The 27,746-nt window shown below is 40.2% G+C and overlaps 3 protein-coding genes and 2 non-coding genes across 10 annotated transcripts; all 5 read right to left on the reverse strand.

Annotated features, from left to right (window-relative positions):
• Positions 1 to 48: 48 nt before the first annotated feature.
• On the reverse strand, positions 49 to 5,312 carry si:ch211-199g17.9 (uncharacterized protein LOC108180085 homolog). Its single transcript, XM_047605259.1, has 10 exons — positions 5,203 to 5,312; positions 4,373 to 4,417; positions 4,224 to 4,286; positions 3,064 to 3,138; positions 2,314 to 2,361; positions 2,097 to 2,151; positions 989 to 1,078; positions 842 to 905; positions 651 to 717; positions 49 to 549 (listed from the first exon to the last, which is right to left on the reverse strand). The coding sequence occupies exons 1-10, from the start codon at positions 5,216 to 5,218 to the stop codon at positions 443 to 445; spliced, it is 630 nt and encodes a 209-aa protein (XP_047461215.1). The 5' UTR covers positions 5,219 to 5,312; the 3' UTR covers positions 49 to 442.
• Positions 2,624 to 2,696, reverse strand: trnak-cuu. The gene has a single exon. It is a non-coding gene; the product is annotated as a tRNA-Lys (tRNA).
• Positions 3,213 to 3,345, reverse strand: LOC125020631. Its single transcript, XR_007114231.1, has one exon. It is a non-coding gene; the product is annotated as a U8 small nucleolar RNA (small nucleolar RNA).
• Positions 5,313 to 5,887: 575 nt separating the features above from the next.
• Positions 5,888 to 18,097, reverse strand: grinaa (glutamate receptor, ionotropic, N-methyl D-aspartate-associated protein 1a (glutamate binding)). Of its 4 annotated transcripts, XM_047604878.1 has the most exons (8): positions 17,939 to 18,055; positions 17,581 to 17,845; positions 10,875 to 11,205; positions 10,271 to 10,389; positions 9,936 to 10,136; positions 9,606 to 9,734; positions 9,099 to 9,242; positions 5,888 to 7,796 (listed from the first exon to the last, which is right to left on the reverse strand). In XM_047604878.1, the coding sequence occupies exons 3-8, from the start codon at positions 11,170 to 11,172 to the stop codon at positions 7,647 to 7,649; spliced, it is 1,041 nt and encodes a 346-aa protein (XP_047460834.1). In that variant the 5' UTR covers positions 11,173 to 11,205; positions 17,581 to 17,845; positions 17,939 to 18,055; the 3' UTR covers positions 5,888 to 7,646. The 4 variants fall into 4 exon arrangements, with proteins under 4 accessions (XP_047460834.1, XP_047460835.1, XP_047460831.1 ...); XM_047604879.1 differs by lacking the exon at positions 17,581 to 17,845 and having other exon boundaries at positions 10,271 to 10,386; positions 17,939 to 18,097; XM_047604875.1 differs by lacking the exon at positions 17,581 to 17,845 and having other exon boundaries at positions 17,939 to 18,097.
• Positions 18,098 to 20,631: 2,534 nt separating this feature from the next.
• On the reverse strand, positions 20,632 to 27,571 carry mapk15 (mitogen-activated protein kinase 15). Of its 3 annotated transcripts, none has more exons than XM_047604212.1 (15): positions 27,352 to 27,571; positions 27,071 to 27,218; positions 25,795 to 25,893; positions 25,364 to 25,393; positions 24,841 to 24,931; positions 24,341 to 24,471; positions 23,993 to 24,156; positions 23,696 to 23,835; positions 23,548 to 23,605; positions 22,913 to 23,050; positions 22,672 to 22,777; positions 22,255 to 22,567; positions 21,947 to 22,071; positions 21,684 to 21,836; positions 20,632 to 21,533 (listed from the first exon to the last, which is right to left on the reverse strand). In XM_047604212.1, exons 2-15 carry the CDS (start codon positions 27,197 to 27,199, stop codon positions 21,339 to 21,341), a joined length of 1,872 nt encoding a protein of 623 aa, XP_047460168.1. In that variant the 5' UTR covers positions 27,200 to 27,218; positions 27,352 to 27,571; the 3' UTR covers positions 20,632 to 21,338. The 3 variants fall into 3 exon arrangements, with proteins under 3 accessions (XP_047460168.1, XP_047460167.1, XP_047460169.1); XM_047604211.1 differs by having other exon boundaries at positions 20,632 to 21,536; XM_047604213.1 differs by lacking the exons at positions 23,548 to 23,605; positions 23,696 to 23,835 and having other exon boundaries at positions 20,632 to 21,536.
• Positions 27,572 to 27,746: the final 175 nt, after the last annotated feature.

Here is a 27,746-nt window from a genome sequence, read left to right on the forward strand (position 1 = left end):
ATTTTATGAGTGTGGGCCTTTTAAGACTTCAGTAAGATGAGAATAATGTCTCAACAGTTAAAACATTTTATCATTTCGTATGCTGACACACATGCCATACATTAATAAGATGAACGTGGAACAGTACTTGACACTAACACTAGCAACTCGCAGAACACTTTCCAGCAACAGGCTGGATCTCAACAAGTAGCCGATGCCTCACAGAACAGGTGATATAAAGACATCAAAAAGTATGAGGATACAGTAGAGGGCTAAACCTTCTTTGGTGCAGGTTTTGTTTACATTTGCAGGATCCAGAAAACGTCGCACAACACAGAAGCTGGATATTTGAGAGTTTTTTTCCGTGACAAAAAAAAATAATGATAAAACTGCATCTAGCTGAGAATAAAACAGTAGACTATTACCTTTATGTGTTTTTAAAAGTACACCTGAGCATGTAGTTTTACTCCTCCTGAGTCTCTCCAGACTCCGCTGAGTCTGACTGCTTCTTTTTCTTCAACTCTTCTAGCGCCTCGTTGAGGTCGTGCAGCTGCACCAACTTAAGCTGTTCTATCAGGATGAGACCGAATAAAATGTAAAACACAAAAACGTTGGACTAAACGTGTGCTTACAGAAAAATGGCAGGACATTTATGGATGGAGGATGCTTACCAGCTGATAACAGCTGTGCGTTTATCACCTCAGCACTCTCCAGCTCATCTGGAAGTCTCTCTGGAGCCTATACAATCGTTTTAAGAAGAACGGTCACTAAAAACATCCCGAGTCATCGTCATCATTGAGATCTGTGGAAACCGTAGATGGATAAATAATAAGCTACATTTATGTTTGTAATAAATACGTACAAAGACAGAGTGCAGATTCTTGTGCTCATCTATCAGTTGGAGAAGCTGTTTTTCAAATCTCATCCTGTTGAAACAAAGGAGGACTTTTATAAAGTGTAATATATTTTTTTTTAAATGTCATGAATCAATGCACTTTACTATAGGTACCGCTGCTTCCGGTGTTTAAGCTTCAGTTCCTGGATTTCACATCTGTACTGTTCCAGCAGCTCCTCACTTTTCTTGTTCTGATTTAACTGTCTGCGAAACACACACAGCCCATCACTCAGTGCAGAGTGTAAACATGTGAAAATCAAAACCTTCTCCACAGCAGCAGCAGGAGCGGCACAAGGTTTGAAAGTTTAGCAAACATGAAAACACTATTTATATCTTATTGCTCATGTCACGAGACTTGATCCAACATGTTGAAAACTTTGCCTATAGAAACAAGTCTGTTGCTGAAAACTCATCAATGCAAACCATGTGGTTTATATTACTGGGTTCATCCTGTAGGAATTCACACGGTTAACACAGGAATCAGACACTATACAAGTTTTTAATGGCCAGTACATTCAAGATAATTGGACCTGGATATGGGAGATAGATGATAAATATAAAGTTACAAGTAAATGACTTTGCCAACACAAACAGGCTTGTGCCTCGAAAACTGGAGAATGGCCAGGAAAAGAATTAAGTGGTGAGGTTTCAAAGGTGAAGGTGGTTTCTTTCTTTTCTCACCACCATATTCATGCATCCACAGCCTTTTAACCGACAACTGTAATCATGAAATTCATCTCTGTTTTGGTGACTCAAGTTTTAGCATATGCATTAAATATATGTCATTACAAAGGCTTCAATAGAGTGTTCAGGTTTCAAAATGGATGATGCATTACTGCCATCTAGTGGCACATTTCACAAACACGCAACTGAAGTCTCTCAAAGGGAACGTATTGACAAGTCACAATTTGTGGAGGTTGGTATTGTGAAGGAAAAACTTCATTATTATTTCCTTCCATAGACGAAACAGGGTCTATGAGGTTAGCTGGATAGACTGACTGCTGCCACAGATGGTGATAGCCAGTGGTTGACCTCCCACCTACATTCCCATCTTATATTCCTCCTGGCATGAGGGACGGGTCAGAATGGTTGTTGCTGTTGTTGTCTACAACAGGCATAACCTCAGCAAAACGTTGTGGGATGGCTATATATATATATATATATATATACACACACACACACTCACATGAAGACATGTGATCAGGTCAATGTGGAGCTCTACCTGTCAGAGTCTTGCTCCGTCTCTTCACACTGGAACTGCAGCTTCCTGCACACCTCTGAAAATAAAATAAAAAAATCACAATAATTATGCTCATCGGATACATTTACTGCTAAACATGAGAAAACTGTTCAGACAAAATCAACCCATGGCATCATGTTTAACAAAAATCTCTACCCGTATTCATGTAGGATTATTCATTAAAATAAAGTACGTCTACCTTCTTTCTCTTTATGGATCTCCTCCAGCTGGTAGACTTCCGTGTGTACTGTAAAAACAGAGTCAGACTAATTTATGTTTACTTTTAGGTGTTGCCACTTGCCAGTTAATTAGCTGAACTACTGAAAATAAAGGCATCCTAATAATTTGTCCTTTATCAAAAAACAAAACTAAAAACATGCACCTATTGAGCAATCTGTACACTCAGAGCGACTAGTTTGGTGACTAGGGATTAGTTAGCAGCCAGCCCATGCTGGGAAGTGAATCTGTGAACCCAACTACTAAAACAGTGCTCACAGAAAAAGCTGAATCGCCCAACGTGGGGCTCGAACCCACGACCCTGAGATTAAGAGTCTCATGCTCTACCGACTGAGCTAGCCGGGCTATGATGACATCACAACAATGTGTACTTTTACTGCAGTACCTGATGTACTGGCATTTGAGAGGCATTAGGGCGGACGGCAAAAGAGCAATTTCATTGTACATGCTTCTATACTGAGCCCTGCGATAGGTTGGCGACGTGTACAGGGTGCACCCCGCCTCTCGCCCGAGGGCCGGCTGGGATCAGCTCCAGCAAACCCCGCGATGCTAGTGCAGGATTAAGCGGTACAGAAGATGAGATGAGATGCTTCTATTCTGTACACGTGTCAACAAACTCTTTGAACCTTGGATCAGATTGAAGGTCTATCTCAATAAAGATAGAGGTAAAATAAATACAGACAAAAAGACCATTGTTTATGTTTGGACTTACAATTCTCCAACTCCTTCCTCAGAGAATCACTGACAGACTGGAGCTCTTGTATTTCCCCTTCTAAAGATTTCTTTCCTTAAACAAGAAATAAAGTAACACAGTTACAAGCTACATGCTCACTCAGTTCATTGCTTTGCATTAACAACTTTATCAGAATGGATCTTGTGGGGTGTTGCTGTTCCCCACAAGACGGAGATATTAATCATATCTCATGAATCCCCATTCATCATTTTCTGCAACTCCATTTCTGGAGTAACAGGTAAGGATGTACCTCACTGACGATACTGGATTGTCGTTGGAAGAACTGATATAGTCGGTGTGTACAGCCGCCTTACTCATGGTGTTACATGCTACCCTGCTATTGCTTTATCTTTGCGTCTCCCATCGTTACACTTAAACACGTGGCTTCTTGCTACGAAGCCCGACTCGTGTGGCGCGATTTTTTTTTGTAAAAGTTTAAACTGTATTTTCTATTATTTCAGTTAAAAGTGAAAAGGAAACGCGTCCTCATCTGCATGTCTTCACAACAGACTGCGTTCTTATTGGTTCATATCACTAAAGCTTTCTATCTGGCTGAGAATCAGTGTTTAAGTGTTTTTACATCGTGAAAGTGGTTTGCTGTGGTAGAACACTCAGAACATACTACCAATAGTCGCATTTAAATATTATTTGACGTGTTTAGAGTAAAGGAAAGCGCAATTCACCAGCGGAAACCGGAAGTGTTGCTTCGCAAAGATTAACAATGAGTCAAGAGGAATATTTCACATCTTAATCTGGCTCTGCTACCACATGCAAATCACCATGACTTCAACTTAACCTTTGATACGTGATTAGCGGCAAAGGAGTCTCGTCAAATATATTATTAATCTAATTAATTAATAGGTAAAACAACAACAGCAGCCTATCTGATCACCGTGTCGCAACCACGCACATGCGCGTCAGTAACGCAGTTCAACACGAAGACGGAAGTACAGGACGGTGAATTCGCCCGACGATCTCAGGACATTTTGCTCAATTTACTGTAGATTTATTTGTCTTAATTGTCCGAAAGATGTCGCTCTCTAGTCTGAACCATCCCCAACATATTACGTTTCTTCTTTTCTATACAAATGTAATGGATATTTAAGACGTTTAACAGATGAAATAAATGTAGACAAAACCTTGTTGCAGTCTCCTTAGCTTGCCCATCAGTTGTTCAGCTTTTGGCTCCTGCATTTCTCCACCTAACAGGACATTAAAATAAATAAATATCAGTCACAGGATTTTAAATACTGAATGTTTTATGTCTGTGCCGCTTTTATTACTTTACCTCCCTTCGGCGGTGTAACATTAATCATGTCCTCAATGTTGAATCCTATTATTAAAATAAAAACAGAATACGTTTAAACCCTGTTGGTTTACCTTGTTATATTGTTCTCACTTATTGAGCTCATGAGCAGGTATTAGTAAGCTATATGTGTCTCTATAAGCACTGTTATATATGTATTATGTTATACTGAAGTTTCTCCTATTAGCCGCATAGTTGAAAAGTATACCGAGGTGAAGTTAGTTTGATATTGGCTATTCGGATATTCGACAGACATTCAAAATAAGGAACGATGTCTTTTTTTTTTTCAATATCGCCTAAGCCATTGTGACCTTGTGACTCCAAACCAATGCAGACTAGTTCTCCTTTGTAGTACTAACCACACACACCTTTTTTACATCAATTGTATGCACGCTCTATTTTATATGATTTTTCTTTTAAGGAAAAGCCATTATTTCCTATAAGGAATGGTCTTGAAAATATCCAATATCAAACCAACTTCACCTCGGTGAAAAAACACGCCGTTTAACTATGCCAGTCCGAGCTAATAACATCGGAAACAGGTACAAAATACGAACGTGTGCTGTAGTTAGCTAACTGAAAAATAAAGCTTAGTAGTTAAATGTAATTTAAGGCCATGTTTAGCTTAATATCATTGCCTTTTCAAAGGTAACTAATTCTTAATTAGCATCATAAGCTACTAGCTAGCTACTCTATACGTAGAGTTGACAACCTAACGACCATTAGATACATTTATAGAAATGTATCATTACAGATTACTTTTAAATCATCCATTGCGATGGCTAAACGTTAACATATATACGCTATCAAACCTCCAAGCTGGCTCATGTTTATCCAGATGTATTTTGCTTAATTATCCAGATAATGTGATTGATTGTTTCAGACCGGGATGGCGCCGAAGAAAATTAGGTGGTGCGCATGCGCAATAGTAACAGACCTACCGTAATTATTTTCAAGTTACAGACAAAAGTTATATTTGCAAAACAAATATAACAAAAATATATTAATTTCAAATATATAATTGCTTTTGCAGGTTATAGGCTACTTGTATAAACAATACAATTATTAAATGGAGTACCAGAGTAATTTAGTTAAAAAAAAAATGACATTAAAAAGCCTGTGTAATACTCCAATCCTTGATCTCAATCTGTGTTTCAATAAATCAGTCAAACTTTGATTCTGTAGAGGCCTAAACCTGATTCGTTCTGGAGAAGTCTAACTGAAATATGTGAAATAGTCAGTATGTCAATGATGATTCTTTAGCTATTATTTCTAGAAATGTGAGATATAAGTGTTTTTTGTTACTTATTGACTGACAGACAAGCTAAAATCATCTGAACTGGTGAACATGCCCTGGACATTAGAGTCAAGACCAAGGCTGGTTTTGGTTCATAAGAAAACAAAAATATTCTACAGGGGCACAGGATGTTACGTTTCCTTTATATGAGGAGCAGCTTCCTTTAGCCGAAAGTAAATCAACACACAAAGTTCGACACCTTTCCATTGTATCCATTTTAATGAAAAGCAAACAGCTGTGTAGAGGAATTCGGTTCAACTTTGATTTGATGCAAATATACAGTGCAAACAGACCCAAAGCCAAAAACGTACTTCATCTATACACGTCAAACCACTAAGGAGTTCTATACACACATACATGTTAGTTGGATACAAACAATTACAAAAAAAAAAAAAAAAAAAAAGTCTAACAGATCATAAAACATTATCAAACAAGAACAGGTGCATTGTGTGCATTTTCAGCACATGCAAATAAGGAGAGTCTCATGCAAGAGATTCTACAGAATAAAATATCCATGTTAAATATATAATTCAGTGTGTGTGTGTGTGTGTGTGTGTGTGTGTGTGTGTGTGTGTGTGTGTATGCATGTAGGAGTGTTTTGCATGTTGCTTCATTTTGAACGTCACCAGTACATCATGTGTCCACAACTACGTCATGTAATATTATCTTCACAAGTTTCCAAAGGGACTCCTCTGTTCCTTACAACAACCTCAAACTCGATAAATACTGTCAGTAAGATTAATTTCCTTCATGTCTGGTGTCTGTCTACTTAAATATTAGTTTTAACGGGGACAACTTTTTATAAGAGCGCCCAAAGAGTCCAATACATCCGTTCAAATGAGAAAAAAAAAAATACAACACTACCTTTTCACTTCACATTAATTAACACACAAGATGGAATTAGTGCGAACAGTACGGGGGGTAAAAAAACAATACAAAGGAAATTTAAAAGGAACATGGAAGCTATGAAATTACACAAATAATTTCAGAACGAAAAATTTGAAGAAATAAGTTCTCAAGGAATCTACTGATTATAAATATTTTTTTTAAATATTCAAGTTCGTCATATATATTTTCCACCGAACTTCATTCGTGTGTCATCAATAGGTGTTAGTTACCGCAACATATAACTGAGCACATTCTTCTTTAAAAAGAAAAAAAAAAAAAGCAACACCTCCATGAGAATCACTCCAGCATGCCTTTCAGAGGTAGGGGTGGGGGGGATACTGGCTTCATATACAGTAAAACACTTAACTATTTACAGCTGTGACAAGCAAGCTAAAGGTATTCCTCTGGTAGCTCTAGAGAGTCATACCACATCTTTAGTTGTGTTTCCGATTTTTGCCATGCAGAGTTACTTCACACCAGCAGGCTGAAAGGATGACATAACTTGGGGAAAAGAGACAGATTTGAAGGGTATTTCTAACGCTAACTTCTCATCAGGCAAAGCAGGTTCGTATCATTATTAAGCATCATCTTCCTCGCTCTTTTTCTGTTTAATCTCTACAGCGAGGCCAGGCCGAGAGCCAAGCACTCACAGGGTGACATGTTTTATTCTGTATGTGCCGAGCCAAAGTGGAAGTTGCAGGGGTAGGTAACGCAGACAAAGCCATCTGGGCGTAGAAGAAGCAGGGAGCAGTTATAGCAAGCAGAGTGGTCAAAAATGAGGACAGAACATCGGGGTCTGTCAATAATGGCGAGATCTGTGTTAGAGTGAATAAATAGTGCCCCTCCTCAGCTTATGACAGGCTGTATTTCCTCGACTACCTGCTTCGAAAACAGAACTGTGTAAGTGTGTGTGTGTCTGTGTGTGCGTGTGTGACAGGACTCACAGAGTATCACGGGAAAAAAATGTAAAGAAAAAGTCAAATGAGTCAAAGAGAGAGGGCGTATTTGCAACATTTCACAATAAATGGAGGCATTTTTGATCTCCCTGCTGTGGCCATTGAAGGTGCCGCCTCATTCGCGGGAGCGTCCCACAATAGCCAGGATGTAGAGGAAAATGTTGATGATGTCAGTGTAGAGGTTGAGGGCGGCGAATATGTACTCCTCTGGACTCAGGGCCAGCTTCTTGTTGCCCAGGAGAAGCTGGGTGTCAACAGCCAAAAACTGCAAAGACACAAAAATTAAGTTTCAGTTTCAGACACTATGGTAACGTACAAATACTATATATATATATATATATATATATATATATATATATATATATATATATATATATATATATATAGATATAGATATAGATATATATATCTATATATACACATATACATCCTTTCAGCCTGCTATATATATATATATATATATATATATATATATATATATATATATATAATATATATATATATATACACACACACACACACACACATATATCTCAATACTCTAATACTTTTAATGACCATGAAAAACGCAAGCTGACAGTTCCTTCTCGTGTCACCTAACCTGAACATCAAATACACAAACATTCACTACACATGATGATCTTCTCCAATGATCACTTTGCTCTCTACAAGGCTGGAGCCTCTTCATAGCTTCCGAGCCTCCCAGGTAACTGAACCTCTTTCCCCATTTGTATGACTAATACAGATTACAGCCACCTGCTGGTATGAGGAGATGTAGTCTTCACAGTGGGTTCAAGTGCAACTTTTTGGTCCAGACAAAAGGCCGTGTACTGATAACTAACAGCAGACCCCTGAAAAGATGCCAAGTTTTACCGTGAAGTATATGCGCCATGACATGTGGGCTAAGTGCAAAAATGTAAAAGGGGGTCATGTAGAAAAGTAGTTATCAACCACCCCTCATATAAGCCACTCAGTAGTGTTATGTCGACATCAAAACAACAGTGTTCCACCATCGATATCACTGGAAAAGCTTTGAGGTCACTATAAAAAAGTCTCCTTCATTACACACTACCAGTATTCCTGTTCTATTATGTCCATACTCTGTCAGCTTTAGTATATAAATGATATAGTGTTGTTCTAGTTTTGTCCTATTAATTGCCTCATCCTCCTTTATCCATTTATCTCAGGGAATTCTATCCTTATATGTCTATTACCCCAATATATGTTCATGATGCTTTGACAGCCGCTTTGGTTCAGTCTGGTCTTCACACAGTTTGCTCGGCTTATTCCTCATTCTGAGCACTCGTTCTGTCTTCCCAAGGTCGTGCTTTGCTTTTTAACATCCTGCACATGCTACTGATATTGAGCAGTATGAAGTTCACTGGAAGGTGGGACACCATCTGTATGCTAACGACTGCCGGGCAACAGAAAGCTAGACGATGGTGATAAAATGATCCATCTATATACCATGGACAACGCTGATCACATAGAAACTATTTTAACATTATTGATGTGGAGAGGGCTGTCATTTTTTTTTTTTTTTAGGTGTGAAAAGCCTGAAACTTACGCAGGTGAAGAGCAGGGCTCCCAGTGAGGCGTAGACAATGTGCAGGATCCTGTGGCGGATGAAGATGCAGAGGATGGAGAAGAGCAACAGCACGATCAGGCACACAAACAGCACGCCCCGACAGGAAGTGAAGTCATATTTGCTCTGTGGAAGATAAAAACAAGGGTGAGAGAAAGAACAAGGGAAGCAAGATGTTGGAAAATATCAACCACTGTCCTACTGCACTTAAAGATCATTCATAAGATGATTGATGATATATCAGTGATTTGAATATTTAAGGAGCTGTGATAACTATCAAAAGCTAAAAAGGTATAGTATCTACAAAGTAACTCTATGAGAAAACTAATTAGAGCACGTTGTCTCCTTATCGCTTATGAGGGTATTTTTTATGTACTCATTTTGTAATTGTTTTGTTGACTGTTGATTTAAATTTGTGTCTATTGATAACAGACTGCTGAGCTGAGACTGCTGTATAATGCTGATGGAGGCACTCGTGAGTTTGCCAACCTGTAGGGAGAAGAGGACGACAGTGAAGCAGACCACTGCAGTGATGCCCACAGCCATGATGACGGTCTCGGTTTCGTAGAAGCTGGCGATCATGCCCACCATGTAGGACAGGCTCAGTGTCAGGATGGACTGCAAGACAGAAAACAGCCAAATTTACTTATTATACAAGTTTTAGGTTTAGCTTAAAGAAAGTCACAGCACCCTTGTAAAGACCAAGTATAATCGATTATTTCACACCAAATGTGGTTTGCCTAAAAGTGGTTAAAGTTATACCCAAGTAGCCTTTAAACCTTAATAGCATCCTTAATATTTGTTTAAGCATGTTCTCACCAGAGCAACCAGATTCCAGGGGTGCTTGCGGCGGAAGTCTCCACAGCAGCTCAGGACGATCAGACTCACGAAAAAGACCGCGTAGGACACGTAGTATGTCCAAGGGTTGCGTCTCACAAAGTCTCTGGCATCGTCGACAAAGGTGAAGACGGCGACGAAGGAGAAAGTGACCAGCAGCTGCACTGTGAGAACCATGAAGACCTGATGGGAATGAGGACGAAAGGAGCCACCATCAGACCTTAAAGGGTCACGTTTTAGTAGTTAAATGTTACTTTACAAGACACATTTCTCTTTTTTTAACCAAACGTTTGAACTATTTCATCAGAGGGACCTACTTTTCTGATGAAAGCTTGTCGGATGTTCTTGTCCTCAAAGCCAGAGTTGGTGAACTCCTCGTTGTCGTAGTAAGATGGAGGCACGTCGCCATGGTAGCCGGGGCTGTCTGCAGGTGCTTCTGGGTAACAGCAACAGGAAGAAAATTAGGGCCATAAAGAACTAGCTGTCGACACTAGTGGATGCAGTTTTGCAGTGTTTCCAGCGCACTCTTGATTGTAGTATTGATTTTCTCACTGATTGCCCATTCATCAGTATCGAGTGTGATCTAAAGCGAGGCCAGTAATGTGCTCTCCGGTTGACCGCGATAGAAATATGCTTACAGCCTCCATCCAGGCTCAACATGCACATAGTGTAGAAATTCATTCAATCATTCAACAACAACAAAACATTCCCCATACACTGAAACCAAAGAAACTGGCACAGTTTTAGTGGAATAAGTGGGACACGGTCATGAAATGGAACCATAAGCAGAATAAAATTACGTTATGTGTCATTTTATATTACTTGGCTAAGTCAATGGTTTAATACTACAGTGAAACATTCATGTATGCAACAGCAACAATGGAGTAGCAATGAATCTGTTATATATCTTTAAATACTCACCAATGGGGTCTCCGGCAAAACCTGGCTGTCCTTGCTGATACGGCCCCTGAGGATAGGGACCCTGTGGATAGGGCATCTGAGGGTAAGGCATCTGAGGGTAGGGACCAGGGGCAAAGCCTGGGCCTGCCGGGGGGAATCCAGGCTGTCCGTATCCGGCTGCTGGTGGGTACGGTCCCCCTGTGGCCTGGCTGTAGTTGGGAGGGGGCGCGCCGAAACCTGGCTGAGGTGGCCCGTAGACGTTGTTGTGAAGGGGGTTGGTCTCACCCATAATGGGGAATGAACTCTTGTCCTGCGACATGGTGATGTGTAATGCTCACTTTGCTGGAACAATCTATACAGAGAAGAGATGCAGAACATTTTAAGTAACATTGCATCCAACGTTAACGTACAGCACATTAAACAGGGGAGGAGTTTTAAATCTTTTGTCCGCACTCTGAATATCTTTGTAGTTTCACTGTCATTTTTACTTTTACGTCAACAAGAAAGAGGGAAGCAAAGCAAAAATAATGATAGTACAGCACTTTGGCCAAATTGGCAAAGAGACAAATGCTGCATCCGCCTGATTAAAAAGGTGACAAGCAATGAAACACTGCAGCAGAAAGACAGAGCGGAGCTACGAGGCGTCACCTTTCTGTTTCACAGGCATATGTGTAGATATGCTATCCTATCTTATGAGGGCAAACCAATGCATGGTTTGGTCTGTTCACACTAAGGTCAAACCCGTGTTTCTGTCCTGTCATTGTCAGTTGGATAAAACACCATCCGCAGCTCAGTTAAGTCTGTGTTCTTTAAACCAGCGATGAGCACGTAAAAAGACACCGATTTCTGAATAAATTACATTTTTGTCAGTTAAATGTCTAAGCAAGACTCTGGATGAGCTACATGACTGAATGAGGAACTGCAGACTTATTACTCGCCGAATGGGCGGGGTTAAACATCCTGTGGCATTTCACTAGAAATCAAACGACAAAATAGGCCACAGACCTAGAGTCACTCCTTACTCTGAACTACACTCAGCGAAGAGACATTATTGCTGTAGCTGAAAACTGGAAGATAAACAATATTTAGAAAGACAAATGAGGAAGTACATTCTAGGATTCCGCGACTGCACTGAAACTACTTTGACAGCAGAGTGAATCTGCATTAATTGGAAGTGTGAAAACCTCCTTACTATACAAATTTATTTGGACAATCCCACTACATAATGCTGGCTGCATATAAAACCACCACAAACCATCATACATTTGAATTATGCAGTTTCAACATAAACTCAACATTAGAGCAGTCATGAAGGGACATTTAATACAAGACTGTCATTTAGGAATATATTTGTTTTCAGTGAACCTAATATTTAGGCCAGTCCGTTTAATTAGTCTATCCTGGTTATTTATTTCCAACTATTGTTAATGCTTTACAGTTGTTAAACTTCTAATTATATTCTCAATTAGTCTTAGGTCTATCAAGTGTAAGAAAATATAAAAATGAAACTTTTGAATCAATTTTTATTTACAACCACATAGAAAAGAGCAAATCATCATACTGGAGTATCTGGAACTGGTTAATGTAAGGGCATTTTACATTTTAAAAATGGTTTAAACAATTAATTATTACAGGCCTACAAGATCCTTTTGAATGCAGAAAGAAGACAAAGATGTGAATGAATGTGGAAAACTAAAACCTACTCACTGGCACCGTTAAAATGAAGACATAGAGGGACGGATGGATGAGAAATTAGACAGCACCAGCGCTGACACTGTTACCATGGACGCAGGAGGTGCCTTGGTAACCAAATGTATTATTAATCTGCTTTGCTTAGGAAGAGACCTGACATACTGGACACTACAGGAGTGACCCTCCCCCTACCAGGTCCCCGCATTGACCAGGTCAACAGGTTTCTGTGCCATTCACATCGTCACATGCTAACGAGGCATCTATGTGCACGACACACACAATCTCTCTGCAAGAACTTCACAGGGTGGATTATTGCTTCCAAATGTGTTGTGCAGATTTCACATAAAGGCCTATGGTCACCAGAGGAAAATGTCTGCTGAGAAGGAACGGAGCCAAAAGCCTCTGAGCCAAGTGCTGACTTCAGAAGACTGGAGTGGGGAGCAGGCTGCCACTACAGTGGTGCATAGGCCTGCAGCTACTGTACATGTACAGCTGTGTATATAATGCACACATATGTAAAGACACCCGGCAATTTCACCACACACCACAAACTTATAAAAATATCCTCTCAGATGTAGTTAAGAACCAACATTTCCCATTTCCCCTCCATACTTCCTCTTTTCAGGCCACACTGAATTAGCGCTGAGCGTTATGCAACACTGCTCTATTTCGCCCTGGCAAACACATCGGACTTCAGCATGCGTCCTCATGATCCCTGTCTGCCCATCACTAGCACAGCACGGTAAGACACCGCAGACACACTGGTGCTGGTAGTGCTTCATGCTGACAGTCTCCATTAAGATCATAACAGATTGCGATTATTATCTGAGGAGCCAGATCCCTCTTTGGACAACATGATTGCATATGGGGGATGCAACAGAAGAGAGTAGCAAATTAGGCCACACCCTCATTTGGGTGAAAACAAACCACTGGCGGTAAATACAAATCTCCTGTGATCAGTGTTTATTCTGTGTTGGTAGCATTTGTTGGCCGGAGAGAAGGTGAAATAGCTACCGTTAATCATGCAGACACATATAAGTTTTTAAAAATAGGGGATTTATGTCCATATAGCCTATCGGCTGACAAATGCGTGAACGACCCCACTAAGCAGCCGGAGGTGTCAGACATTTACTCTTACCTCATTGAACCGCCTGGTAATGTGTGACATCTGTCATCAATTCATAATCCTTCCATAATGTTAAATTAACGAATCATGACATATATACAGCACGAGGCTTAGCCAACATTAACCCTTTTATTAAAAAACAAACGCTTTTTACAGTAATGTCACTCTGCTGTGGTGTTACCTACAGTTATTTCAGTTCAGCATCAACATTCATTCCTTTGACATAACATGAATTTGGAATTTTTAACATTATAACTAACAACTCTGACGCCTGACATTAGCTAACATTAGCATCATAGTTTAAAGTGATTAAGTGTTAGCGGCACACGTACACGTATCAACTATCAGTGTCCCACGGCTTTCCATCTTTGTCCACCTGTTTTATGGCCTGATGCATTTAATCAAGTTTTTATCCCTCTCTTTTGAGGGGAGCAGAGAAAATCTCAGAGTTTTATCTTTTAAGTTGTTTGAAGAACAATACAAGGTCACTCTCTTCCACATACAGTATTTAGGATTGCTCATTCTCTCCCTGTATAGACCTCAATAATATCTAGTTTTACTGGAGTCACACAAGAAAATCTGTGAACAGAACAAACCCAGGAATGCAACTATATAACCTGGGAGCCCTTAACTAATCAATACACCCAGTCAAAACATGTGATCCCTGCCCCTCCGCCCTCTAATGTCCATGAAATTCTTTTTAATTTGCAACTCAAGACCTTTCCATTCATGGAAGGGCAGGGTGACTAGATAAATGATATAAACCATGTCTCAAATACCACCTTCCTATTAATCATTGACCCTCTTGAGCTTATATTTTCCCCTTGAAATACCAGAGAATCGTTTAAGTCCAAGCTGAAGTGATCAGTTTTGACAACAGCACAAATGTCAAAGACATTTAGATTTAGAAAAGACAAAGACAAGTGGGAAAATCTTAAAACAGAGTAGTCACAAGTTGCAAAATCTTTTTAACAATCATCAAAATAGGTGCAGTGGACTGATTGTTTCACCTTTACTCTGTGTTATCAGTGAACTCTGTGACAGTGAACTCAACGTACGGTACGTGTCAAGCGCCAGTAGCTAATTTAGTTCATAGAAGCTTACGTTGAATCATTTTTAAAATTAGAACAGAGTTAATATCAGCATGGTAATTCCTATTTTCAATATTGTGGCAAAAGCTTAAGGTGATGTTGAAAATCATCAACAATAGTGCTGAATTCATCTATGCTGTTCTGTTTGTGGCCTTTCTATGTGTATATAATGGATTACCTTGCATAATCCAAAGTAACGCACCACACACAAAGAAGGGACACTAATGTGAGGAATGTGCATGAAGTCACATTGGCTGAATCCGCTTTCTCTTCACATGTTAAACTATGCTTCATTTAAGGATATTCAAAGGTTATGCTCTCTCTCTTCAATATGACAACCGCAACAGTTTCACTTCTGTTTCTAAAAAGAGGTCAATGTGAATACAGTTGTTTTTTTTTTTTATTATTATTATTTTTAGAATCCATCTGAGTCCTGGTTCATAAAGCTTTACAAGCATTACGTTGGAGATTTCAAATCCTCTTAGGAGAGATGCCCAAACACTGTGGATAAGGACGGTGCCACTATCCCTGGCTTCTGCTGATAGATATCGCTACTGGGAATTAGGTTAAAGGGAGGGATTCAATGGGCTAGCCAGAGAGCCAAGTTAACACAATCAGGCCCACACAATACCTAGACAAACCAATACACAACATGCTATGTGCATGCCTGAGCAACAGCAGGAAATCAGAGAGACAAAACCAGAAACCCACACAAAGCTGTGGGGCCAATATGAAGCTCAGTCTGTTACAATATGTTGTGACACAACTTAAAATGTGACATTGTGATCCTTGAGGAACGACAAAAAACAAAACAAAAAACCATATGTATTTTAAACATAAATGTAAAGATTGACTGTGCAACTTCTAAAAATTTTTTTCCTAAAGCTACAACCTCAAATTAAAAACTTTAATGTGATTTAAAAAAAATAGTTTTCATCATCACATGCCAAGCAACACAGGTTTGCAACTCGTGAAGAAAGAGCATCTCATGATTTCACACGCACATTGCACCATCCACAGAACCAGCTGAATTTTAAGCAAACCTCAAAGCATTCGGTGCAGCTCTAACTGTTTGTGTCCTATTATAAAAGCAGCCAATCGAACCACCTGGCAGATAAAAAGCCTGAACACTGTTGCTTTCCGCCTCTCAGCCAGCCAGCACAGCAGTCTGGCAAGACACTGTCATCGTGACCCGCCGTGTCAGCATCAGCTCCGGTTATGTCAAACTTCTATACACCGCGCATTGTGACAGATGGCTGCACTTCAGGAAGGTTAGCACAGAGTGGCAACAAACTGCTGCCACTGTGAAATAAAAAATTACGAAAACGGCCGTGTTTCTTGTTATAACGGGGAAAAAACTCACTATAATTAAAAAAGTAAATAATAAGCTACAGTTATGAGTTTAAATATAAGCTGATGCCAATTTCAGGAGGTGGTGTTGGCAAGACGGATGAGCTTCACTGCGTGTTTATTCACTCTTACCAAACAAAAGTCAAGCAAGACAGGCCTGTCCACAATGTTTGATGTAACACCTCTTCCTTATTCTCTCAGTGCAACAGGCACATGAATACATAAGGAAGAAACCATGGTTCAAACCTGGTTCAAAGCAGTAATGTGAGGAAAGTAAATTAACACAGTCGGGTTGACATCAGACCGTGCTCTGCTAACAGGCTATGCGTGATGTTATTATTACACCAGTTTATCTTCCCTCAACACAACACAGTCTGTCTGTAAATGAAGAACTTCAGCCTCTTACAGTATCAACCGATCAATACAAATAATTTTTGGGAGCAATTAAAAGGACATGCGAGATCCAGATTGAAATAAGTAAAAGGCGTATGAGTTATTCACGAGGAAGGCCTCATCCTAATGTACAACGCTTACACTCACACACTTACTGATACATACATCAGTAGCGGCACAAATATAGCTTCATTTTTTATTTATTTTTTTATTTTTTTATCCCAGAGGCTGGCTATTTGTTAGGAGCCCAGTGGCTCCAGCCAGGATTCGGCCAAATCAATGATAATTTGTCAACGTCAGACAAATGCCAGACCCATGCAGTTTGTTTCATGTTCTCTAGTCTTTCTTTATTTCTGGGTGTATCGATCATCTTAGGCAATGCTGCTTGAGAGGGACCACTTTATGGTGTTCACAATTAAACGGTAAAACGGTTTATCTCAGTTTCCATAGAGGATGGTTATATCTTTACATGTCTAAAATCCAAAGAAGGAAATTCTCAGAGTTGAGGAGCTGGGACAAGGTAACATTGTTTCTTTCGCCCCCATCAATTGATAGAAAAACTATTTCATGACACATTTATAGAGATGTCATACAGGATTAATTAGTGTCACCCAATCTAGCAAAGTAAAAACAGCCCAGGTAATAACATCTGATCGCATTAATAACAAACTTCCAAAAACATCGCGATATCTGATGCTTCGCCTTTGTCTGCTCGTTCACACATGGATCTGTCACAGCTGAAAAAACCCACCACAAGTATTAATAACGTGTAAATTTAAAGTGTCTAATCGAAATGCCACCTGGGCCATAAAGGAGAGACATGAGACATTGTGTTTACAGAGGCTGTAAGCGACTGGGAACCAAAACAGAAACATAAATCCAGTGCAAACAGACGTCTTCATGGAGCACCTGCAGTCGGCGCATCTCCGTGTGGCGTAGGCCTCAGCGGCGCACACGAATGCGACACTGATACAACAAATTTATTAATAAAATCCAAAGCTACTGGGGGACCCACGATAGCAGAATCGGAATAATCTGTAACTGATAAAACGCATTTTATAATATTCTAACTCACCATGATTGATACTCTGGAAGTTTCTTTCTTTTCCTTTCTTTCTTTCTTTCTTTTTTTATTTTTATTTTTAGACGGCGACGGGACGCCGCGCCCCACGTTTACAGAGCTGTGTTATCAGCTCATTTTGAGGCCAAACTGCTGCTCGTTGCGTCTTTCTTTCTCCAGATATATTGTTTACATCATCTCCTCTCCGGACTCGCCGCTTTTATCTCTTCTAGCTGGTGTCAGACGGGAAGATGGCGGTTGCTAACATAAGCGCCGCTCCCTAGCAACAATACGCGACATATAACTGCATCTGTTTAACCGAATAATGCAATGAAAATGCTCGACAACAGCAGCGTGAGTATAAAATTGTTACCTTTATAATGTTGTAGTGTGTCTCAGGGTAGCTGCCGACATGAGATCTCCGTGCTCCTCCTCCTCCTCCTGGATCTGGACTGACCGACGAGGCCGCTGACGTCACCAGCACGTCGCGGTCATGTGACATGTGGGAATCTCCGGTCGTTTCCTCCAAAGTGAAACGTCTACCTCAACCTCTGTCGCGATGACGACATGTTTCCACATAAAGTCTTTATGAGGAGACGGGATCAAGCCTCACACACCAAATGCTGCAATAGAAAACTCTAGAAACACCTGTTGCATGATACGTAACCGTCAGGAGTCATGTGGTTTATCGTCTGTGGTAAATCGAAACAGGCGATAGTCACTTTTGCTCTAGTTTGTCCAGTTTATGTAACCTTGTGAGAGGTTTGGCAAAAGTTATTCAAGTTATGTTAGTGCAGACTGTCAGCTTTGATTTGAAGATTTGAACAAAAATGTCATATGAATTAATAAATATCACTTTAACCTGTGGATATCACAAAAGAATAGGATTCCTTATTTTACTGGAGTTTATCCAGTTTATTTAACTGATTTATTTCAAAAGGAAATGTTTTGTAGTAAATATACAGCTATGTCCATATGTTTTAACAGTTTATTGAAATATTGTTCTGACTATGGGCTTAAGTCTCAGCTTTATTTCCATGAGTTGAACAAAAATGTCATATCAAACATTTATTTTGAATTATGAAATACTTATTTAATACAAACCTATATATATTAAACCTATAGCTTGTTTCTGATGTTATTTGTTGATGCTAACAGTCATGTTATCAAATCACTAATATACAAGTGCTACTTGCTTTGTATTACGCAAGGAAATGTTGTTTTCTAACCTAAAAAGTTCAAGTTGTAGCAGTATTGTCCAGTCGCTTACACTTGTGTGAGGTTTAAACTGCAGCTTCCCCCACTTGAAAAGGCAACTTGCTCAGAAGATTAGACTGAAATTCACTCAATGACCAAGATTCTGACTTCTTTTTTCCCCCTCTTTTATTTTTGAAAATTGTCCAGGGCAAACTCAGGTGAAAAACCTTAAAATACAAACACAAATAGATGGTCAAAAAAATGAACCCAAGAAACCATAATCAATCAACATCAAAATAAAGATTAAAGTAGATTGAAAATCAAATACTTAATTTTTAATCTACTGGAAATTAACCCCCAAATAAGTAGAAAATACCCATATTTAAAGTACCCCAAAAATAATTTAAATACATTTTTAAAGCTCTATTTAATGATGATTTTAACTGACTTTAGCAGCTTTTAACTCTTGTAAATACACACAAATCATATTTATCTTATTGATGAATTACTTTTTGCTTGAATACTTTTAAAAAACACTTTAACTGCGCTTTCACCCACATAAGATGAAATATGTACTATTTTAACTTGCATTTTAAACACATAATTAACTACAGCACATTTTAACTTGTATTTGGTCATGTGATTACTCCACCGCTCAACCCCAATGCGAGCTGCAAAGCCACAAAATGACCAAAAGCTCTCCGGCTCCTCCTTCTGTCTTTGCAAGCTTTAATCTTGCAGTGTCCTTTCCCCAAGCACCATTCTCTTCACACACTGCTCGCTCCTCAGTGTCCTGTGAGTGAGTGCCTCCATACCACCCTGATTTTTAGATCGTCTCCACCTGGTGCACTTAATCAGCTGCCTCCAAGCTGGGAGACACACCCAACCCTGATGCAGGAGGAGAAGCGGGGCCTGCAGCTCAACACTATAATAAATACACACTTAAAGTGCAGACTCTCAGCTTTCAATTTTGGAGTTGAACAACAATATCATATGGAACGTGGAGGAGTTTCAGTCATTTTTGTTATGGTTAAAAATTTGACTCATTTTATGTTGCACTGATTCATAGTAAAATGTTAATGTTGTTAGAATAAGCATAATCTCTCTGTATGTGCAGTGATTTCTGGCCAGTTGGTGTTGATACATACACTTCATCTGTTATCCCTGAAACTACTATTTATCCGACGTATTTGAAAGGGAACAGCTGTTTGCTTTCATGAGAAAAAACAACAAACTTGTTTTTTATTTTCTTCTTATTTTCTGGCTTGTGACCTCTCAGAGTCCTTTAATAGCAATAAAGGTGCACCCTGTCCCCATTGTGTTCAATTAATACGTTTAATTTGTGTGCTCAAGCAAGTCCTTGAAGACGTACACAAGAATGATTAACTCGATGAAACACTGCGGGAGTGGAATGGACTTTGCCCGCCTACTGCTGTGAAGAGTTCCCAGTTTTGGTCTTGCATAACTTTTTTTTTCATCCAGTGTCAAAGTGTGGGCCTTTTGACTGCGAGCTGCAAGTAGCTCCACCAACGTATGTTTTTTTTTTTTTTTTTTCTCATCTAGACTTCTCACTTGGTTTAATTTAAATGATTCCTTGAAGGCCACAGCGGTGGAAAGAAGCGTGAAAGAGGAAGGGAGAAAAGTGTGAAACATTAGCACATGTGAATAGGTTGAATCAACCCCGTTACAGAAATTCTCATGACTTGTCTTTTGACACTTTGAAGAGACTGACCTTTTCCAGGTCAACTTTCCACAACAGAAAGTGTTGCTTAATGGGTGTTGTTAACACCGTAGTGGAGGAAATTTGTTATAATTAATACTTACGTGTAATGAAGATTTTAAACACACTTAAAACACATAGAAACAGAATGTGACTACTTCCACCTCAGTTTATTTTTAGACTTTACAGCGGTTTCATGTTTGACATTTTCTGTACACATCGGAAGAACACAAAGACTTATTGCTGCCATACTCACAAGAAAAAATAATTAATCAATTCATCAAAGCAACTATTTGCATATAATACAGTGTCTGTTTAAAATGGACTTTGTGTGATGTTAACCATTAACACCACAGGGCATTATCTACATCGACCAGCACGAGAAATAACAGCTGGTTTAAACCTTAAATGGGTCCCAGGGCAGAAATCGTTTGTGGTACATACAATAGTATTTAGAAATATTGAGCTTCTGACAAGGACACTCTATGAAAAAATACAGGGATTTAAACAGATAATGTGCTACAGTAATAAAATACATTTACATTTATCTAATTGACACAGACTGAGTGACATTTAATGTGCAGCTTCAGAGCATTTGCCCTGCTGCACTTCTGTAAAACTTACAATAAAACTCCATAAACAAACCACACACATTTACATATTTTCAACAATTAATAAAGCCATACTACTTTTCACAAATAAGCAGCACAGACAGTAAATGTAAACCGATGGGTGAAATCTAAACAGTACGTAAAATACCTTTCATCTAACAGTCTGTTCGCCGCTCACCTAAGAAAGGCCAACTCTGTTGTGTGTTCAAACATGTGCCGTTATCCAGCCGCTGGTACGACAGCAGCTACTGATTGTAAGGGCGACTTCGGAGGAGATTGTCCAGCTCCGTTTTGTTGATGGTGCCGTAGGCCTGCGCGTAGCTGCCCAGTTTGGCTCGTGGGTCGCCAGCTGCAGCCACGTTGCAGTTACTCTGAAACACTTTCTTGTTGAACCGTGGCTGTGGCCGAGCTTCACGAGACTGAGGACAGGACCGCTGGTTCTGCTTGAGAAGAAAAATAAAGAAAATACAAGCATATTTATCACTCTATATCTTTAGTTCCATTGACATCTGATTTTAAAGTATGTTTTTTTTTGCAGTGTCTTTATATTATATTTTATATGTAATAAGGTGTTGTGTTGTTGTACTGACCAGGCGTGCAGATGTGACCTGCAGCCCAGCGGACAAAGACGGGTCCTCCTTGCGGACTAAAGGGTTGCTCTGGGTTTGGTTTAAGGCCGAGGAGAAAGAACGGTTATGGGACACCGGGGCTGAGCGACCACGTTGTAGGATCTGATCCATGGTCTGTTAAAATGGAAAATGGAAGTACCCCAAAATAAAAATGATGTCAAACGATTGCACAACAGCAAGGGAAAACAAAACTGTAAGTAAGCGGACGGAGGTCTGCTGCTTACTACATTGGCGTTTGTGCCCTCTGTTGGTGGTGAAGTTGCATTTCCATTCGTCTGTCCCACTGCCTTCCTGTTGGCTGCAGTGGAGTGGTGATAATGAGAAGCAGCTGGACTCCGAACAAAAACATCTGAATGAAGAAAACAAGAGTTCGTGTTTTCCACCTGATATGTTTCACCCTTACTTTAAGGAATGTAACATGTAACATGTTTCCGTTCATTTAAAATATGTTTTAACTTCATTAAATGCTTTTGACTTCTGTGCTATGAACACATTTTGGTCAGTATCAAAACAGCAGGTTAAATTCCCATACTTGGGGCATGTGTGATGGGGTTGTATGTTTGTTTTCCAGGGCTCATCTTCTCCGCAGCAGATGAGGCGGCTCCAGTTACAGGTCCAGATTTAGCGACGCCCACATGTGAAGGCGCGTGGCTCGTCTCGTCAGTCTTTTCAGGCTGCGGCTTCTCTTCGTGGTTTCCCGCTAAGCCGCCATTTGCCACCGCTGCGCCCTTCTCCCCTTCCTTCTCACACCTCACACCGGGCTTCTCGTCGCTACTGACGCAGCCTCCATTCTTTGGCTGGATCAGCCTTAGCATCCCTTGATTAGTTCTCCTCTCCAGTATCATCTGCAGGTAGAGAAGAGGAACGTTAACTAGGTGTTTAAATTCACTGTGGTGTAAGTGTTTTACACATCAGAATAATATTGTCTGCTTTCTAAACTTGTCAATACCTCATACAGTTTGTTGCGATACTGAACCACAGACAATTGCACATCATCATCCACTGGCAGCACTACATCATAGTTCAGAGCTGGCTCCTTGGCTGGATTGTGGAACCTCAAGGAGAGACAAAGCCGAATTATAGACACATGACAGCACATAAAAAATAAATGATGACAAAAATACTGATCTCTCTAATCTACACCTAACAGTAGCAGTGCATAACTTGCATGCACGACTGATCCTTAATACCTGGCTACATATGGGTGCTTGAGGGCTTGCTCTGCTGTTAGCCGCTTGTCTGGGTTGAAAACTAGCAAACCCCTCAGCAGGTCAAGAGCATCCGGAGGCACAGACGGCTGGAGAAGATCCTCCAAAGGCACCTGGGGTCTGGTGAAGGAAGAAAAAAAGGGTTGAAACAAACAGAATGGGTTATAATAAAATTATTTTATCATCTAAGAAAGGCCAAGAGCGATCACTACTTTGATCTATTGTGATATCCCACAGTAAAAGGTTCATAGATGTTTGTGGCGTGCTGCTTGTTTACACTACTGCATCAAGGTGCCCTATCTGAGCCATCACCGCTTAGTTCACGGTTTCGCTTCGTCACTGCTGCATCATTGCACCGCTGCGATAATCAGTGCTTCAGCTCCCTGCGCATTTAATCAGCCTCTCATCCACTCACAGGCTCTGATAATGATGATCCCGGTGGAAGGAAACAAACCCTAAACTGTGCCAAGTCACACAAGGTCAGAATGAGGCCGATCTTCAAGTCTGCACATTCAGTCCAGTGTTTGATGGCTGAAACGCGAAATGCAGCAGCTGCTTTGTTGGTTATTTAGATGATCAGATATGAACAAACACAGAAACATAATTTGCAAACTCACTTTAGTAACATCCTTTGAATGACGGAGGATCCATACTCGGATTTAATCGCAAGAATATCTGAAAATTAAAATGCATTTAATTAATTAATTCAAGTGAAATATTAGGCATTTGGTTAAATTTAATGTGGACTTTTTTTTTTTTAGCCACCTTCTGGGGTGGGGTGTGGAATGGCACTCATGATCTTCTCTATCTGGTTGATGGTGGATGTCCCAGGAAACAGAGCTTTCCCCAGCAGCATCTCTCCCAGGATACAGCCCAGGCTCCACATGTCCACACCTGTAGTGTACCTTTGGACAAATATGTGCTGCTTTTACAGGCTGCTACAATCACAAGTGTGACATAGGGTGCGTTACCTTCTTAATAAGTGTAAAATCAGCTGTTTTGAAGAAAATAAAAAGACGCGGCTCAGATACCGCGAAAACAGACGCTCATCACAGCTGATACCTTGAGGATCCCAGCAGGATCTCGGGAGCTCGATACCAGCGAGTTGCCACGTACTCGGTCAGCGCGGGATTCCCACTGTCCTCCTGGATCTGGTTGAGCGACCTGGCCAGGCCGAAATCGCACAGCTTGACAACACAGTCGGTGTCCAAGAGCACGTTGGACGGCTGTGGGAAAGGCAGACAAGAGAAACATTCTTCTCAGAGACGATAAGAGTGTGTTTTTCAGGTGGTATGACAAATGAAGAGAGGGGCCTTTTTTACTTTTTAAACACAGTATTTTAGTGAGAATATCTGTATTGTGTGATATGTTCCTTCACATGTCCTCTAGCTAATGAATTTGTTGATGTACCTTTTGGTCCCGGTGGATAACATTTCCAGAGTGCAAGTATTTGATGGCTTTGAAGAGCTGGTACATGACATAGCGTTTATGGATGTCCTTCAGTAGGGTGCCTTTCTTTATTACCGCGTGCAGGTCGGTATCTGGAACCATAAATAGTCATTAGTTGTATTTGAGATCATCCGTCATCTGAACTGACGGAGATCATAATTAGATTACAACAGAGTGGTTGATATGAAACGAAATCCAGAGACAAACACTGAAAGTGTGCTGTGATACAGTGGCATGGTTGAGATTTAGTCCGCACACAGGGAGAGGTAAGTCTGTGGACTCAGTAGTAAAACCGTGCAGCCTGCCAGTTCAAGCAGGAGCCCCTCCAGGTGCACGGACTGAATCCTTTCAGTGCCAAGTTTAACTGAGACAAACAACTACAGCTTTCTCTGTGTAAATGCATTGTACGTTTGAACGACAATCAGGCGTAATATCTGTGTGTCGCAGCCTAAAACACTCACCCATGTACTCAAAGATGAGGTAAATGTCTTTGTCATTTTGGGCTCTGATGACATTAAGAAGTTTGACGATGTTTGCGTGATCTCCAAACTCCTGCACAAAGAATAAAAGAGTTTCAGTAACACACAAACACAGAGAGAACTCTCTGGCTACTGTTTGACCTGTAATGACCGGATTGGTTATTGTGTCAAGGTTGTGCAAACTCCAGGAAAAGTTTCAACAGAGGTTACGTAAGGGTCTCTGCAAACCATATGACTACAGCACCAGAGATTTGCCGGACAATGGCAACAGCTGATGAGGGGGAAGTGGCACAGCACTAGGTCACATGAATGTAGGTCAACAAATAAGGAGTGAAACAAGGAGGTATTATACAACACCAAAACAGAAAACGTAGAAGTGTAACCAGCATCTCATATTCAGTGGAATTAAATCCATCTTTTTTCTTCTTAAATCAAGGGAGAATGTGCAGGTGGTGAAACTGAGATCAAAGGATGAACATTTGAGAAAGAAAAGCATTATTGTTACCTGAAGAAATAAGATTTCTCGGAATGTTCGCTGCAGAAAAAAAGAGGGTGAAGCGGGGGAAACATTAGCCATATGAACTTGCAGCAATAAACTAGACACACAAGGCTCCTATGAAGATTAATCATTAGCCAAACTCGTCTTTCTCTTGGTGGAACAGGTGAAGAGGGAAATGTCTTGAAATGTCTGAGATCGGGAGAACGTCGAAAAATTAAACAATCCAATCTCCTGGGACATTACTCAGATCTTTGCATGTGTTGTTTGGATGATTTCACCTCCTTGGGTCAGAATGACTCAAACAAACATTTCAACTACTTGGAAACGGTTGCAACAAGAGAAAGAAAGTTAGGAACCAAAACAGTTTACAGCGGTTTATTGTTTATTGTGTTATTGCGCGTGACCTGTCGTCTCATTTCAGATAACGCTGCACGTACCTGGGCATCTGTCCTGTTTCTAAAGGCATCAAAGATCTTTTTCACAGCCACAATCTCCCCCGTCTGCCTGTCAACTGCTTTCCATACAATGCCATAGGCCTGATCAAAAAAACAAATAAAATACAGATAGCACTTCATCAGTCTGCACGACTGGGTTCATATTGAGCAGCCTACAAGATTATATACACAAACAAATAGCTTGTTCACTTCAAAATTATTTTAAGCAGTTCATTACATTTGTTTTGCTTCCATTAATTATGCATTTAAAACCAAGTTGCTTTTTACACTGTGCTCTTTTCACCTTAGCAGGAATATTAGACATTCACTGGACACTAAGCCACACAAAAATGTGACGTGTTTCTTAAATATCCACTATATGCAACAAGTAGAAAATGCAAACTGCTCTCTTGATCACTATAGTTTTACAATGACTGTTTCTTAAATGATACAGGTATATCTATGGTGAAAGGAGATGCAGGTAGTGTGGTCAAACTTAAAACAACAGCAGTGAGGCAAGGCAGGGCCCGTTGTTTTAGGGATGCAAGGAGGGACACATTTATCAGAGGCAATGGATGAGCAAACAGACAACGATTTCTTCAAATTTAACAGAAAAAAATGAGCTTATTCAGACTCATTTAAAGCCAATATATGACTGTCAATCCAGTTACAGTGCTGTGCTCACTACTGCTTGGTTCCTTAGAGCATCATCGTGCAGGTGAAGCCTCCATACCACAAGTGACCTGTCGAACAGCTGTGTAACCTGAGTCACCCCCGCCCTCAGGTATGTTTGGTTAGCCAGTGTGGTGTATCTACGTGGCAGGTCTAGCACCTGGTTATCAAAAGAAGCAGTGAATGTGTCAATCTCTGTGGACGGACAATGGAAAGAAACCAACTCTGTTTTTAGTCCTGGGGCAACTGTACCAGGAAAAAACTCCAAAGGGAACGGAGTGTGGTCAACGCACATCACACATCAGCTGATCTGCACAGAACGGGTTTGTCCTGCCAAAGTAAATAAACCCCTTGCTTGCAACACTGGTATTCAGCGAGGCCCTTAAGTCTGGAGAATTTTAGGAATTTTATTCAGGCTAAATACAGAGTGATTGATGCACATGGACACAAGGCTGACCTGCACATTGTTTAAACAATATGCAATACTGATATAAAACTGTTTTAGTAAATTAAATAAATGACAAAGGTAGTTATTGATAGTAAAAACACCCTGGGGCAAGTTTACTTCAATTTAAACCAATTAAACCTGAAACAAAAAGTCACTCACCCCTTTTCCAAGTCTCTTCTTGATTTCATACTTGAGAGAGATGTGTCCCTCCACCTCAGAGATTGTTGCTGATTCATAACTTTTGCTCATTTTTATTTTGGAGGTCAGTTCCTGCTTCTGCTCATTCATAAACCTTCACCGATTATTCCTGAAAGAAATCAGTAGACTGTGAATTAATTTATCGAGCCTTGCCAGAGATGTAACATCATCCGTGTCAAATTTCCAAAATACGTAATAATGCATTTTTACTAATAAAGCATTTGCGTTTGTTTCTGTCTTACCTGGCAACCCTCATGCGTCCATGTCTTTCTGTTCAGACTCGGCGTTGTTAACTTCAGTCAATCAGTGTTCGTTCAGGAGCAGGTTTGTTTTCACCTCCATTTAGTAACTGAAAACTACACACTCTGTTTAACCTGCACTGTGGAGTATATGATGTTGGTCAAGGTGAACTCCCTGCGGTTTTGGTTCTCCCACACTTCTGCTGCAGCAAACAGACGAGCCGGGGAGTTTTGTCTTTATTTGTCGTCCGGGCAACGAATATGGTTCTTAAAGGGGCCGCAGCACAAAATACCAAAAACACTTCCGGGTTCCTTCATTCATACGTATGGCTGCCATGTTGTCATAGATCTTATTGTTGTTGTTGTTGTTGTTCATGATAATAATAATAATAATAATA

This window comes from Mugil cephalus, chromosome 14, assembly GCF_022458985.1.
Source record: "Mugil cephalus isolate CIBA_MC_2020 chromosome 14, CIBA_Mcephalus_1.1, whole genome shotgun sequence".
Classification (NCBI taxonomy): domain Eukaryota; kingdom Metazoa; phylum Chordata; class Actinopteri; order Mugiliformes; family Mugilidae; genus Mugil; species Mugil cephalus.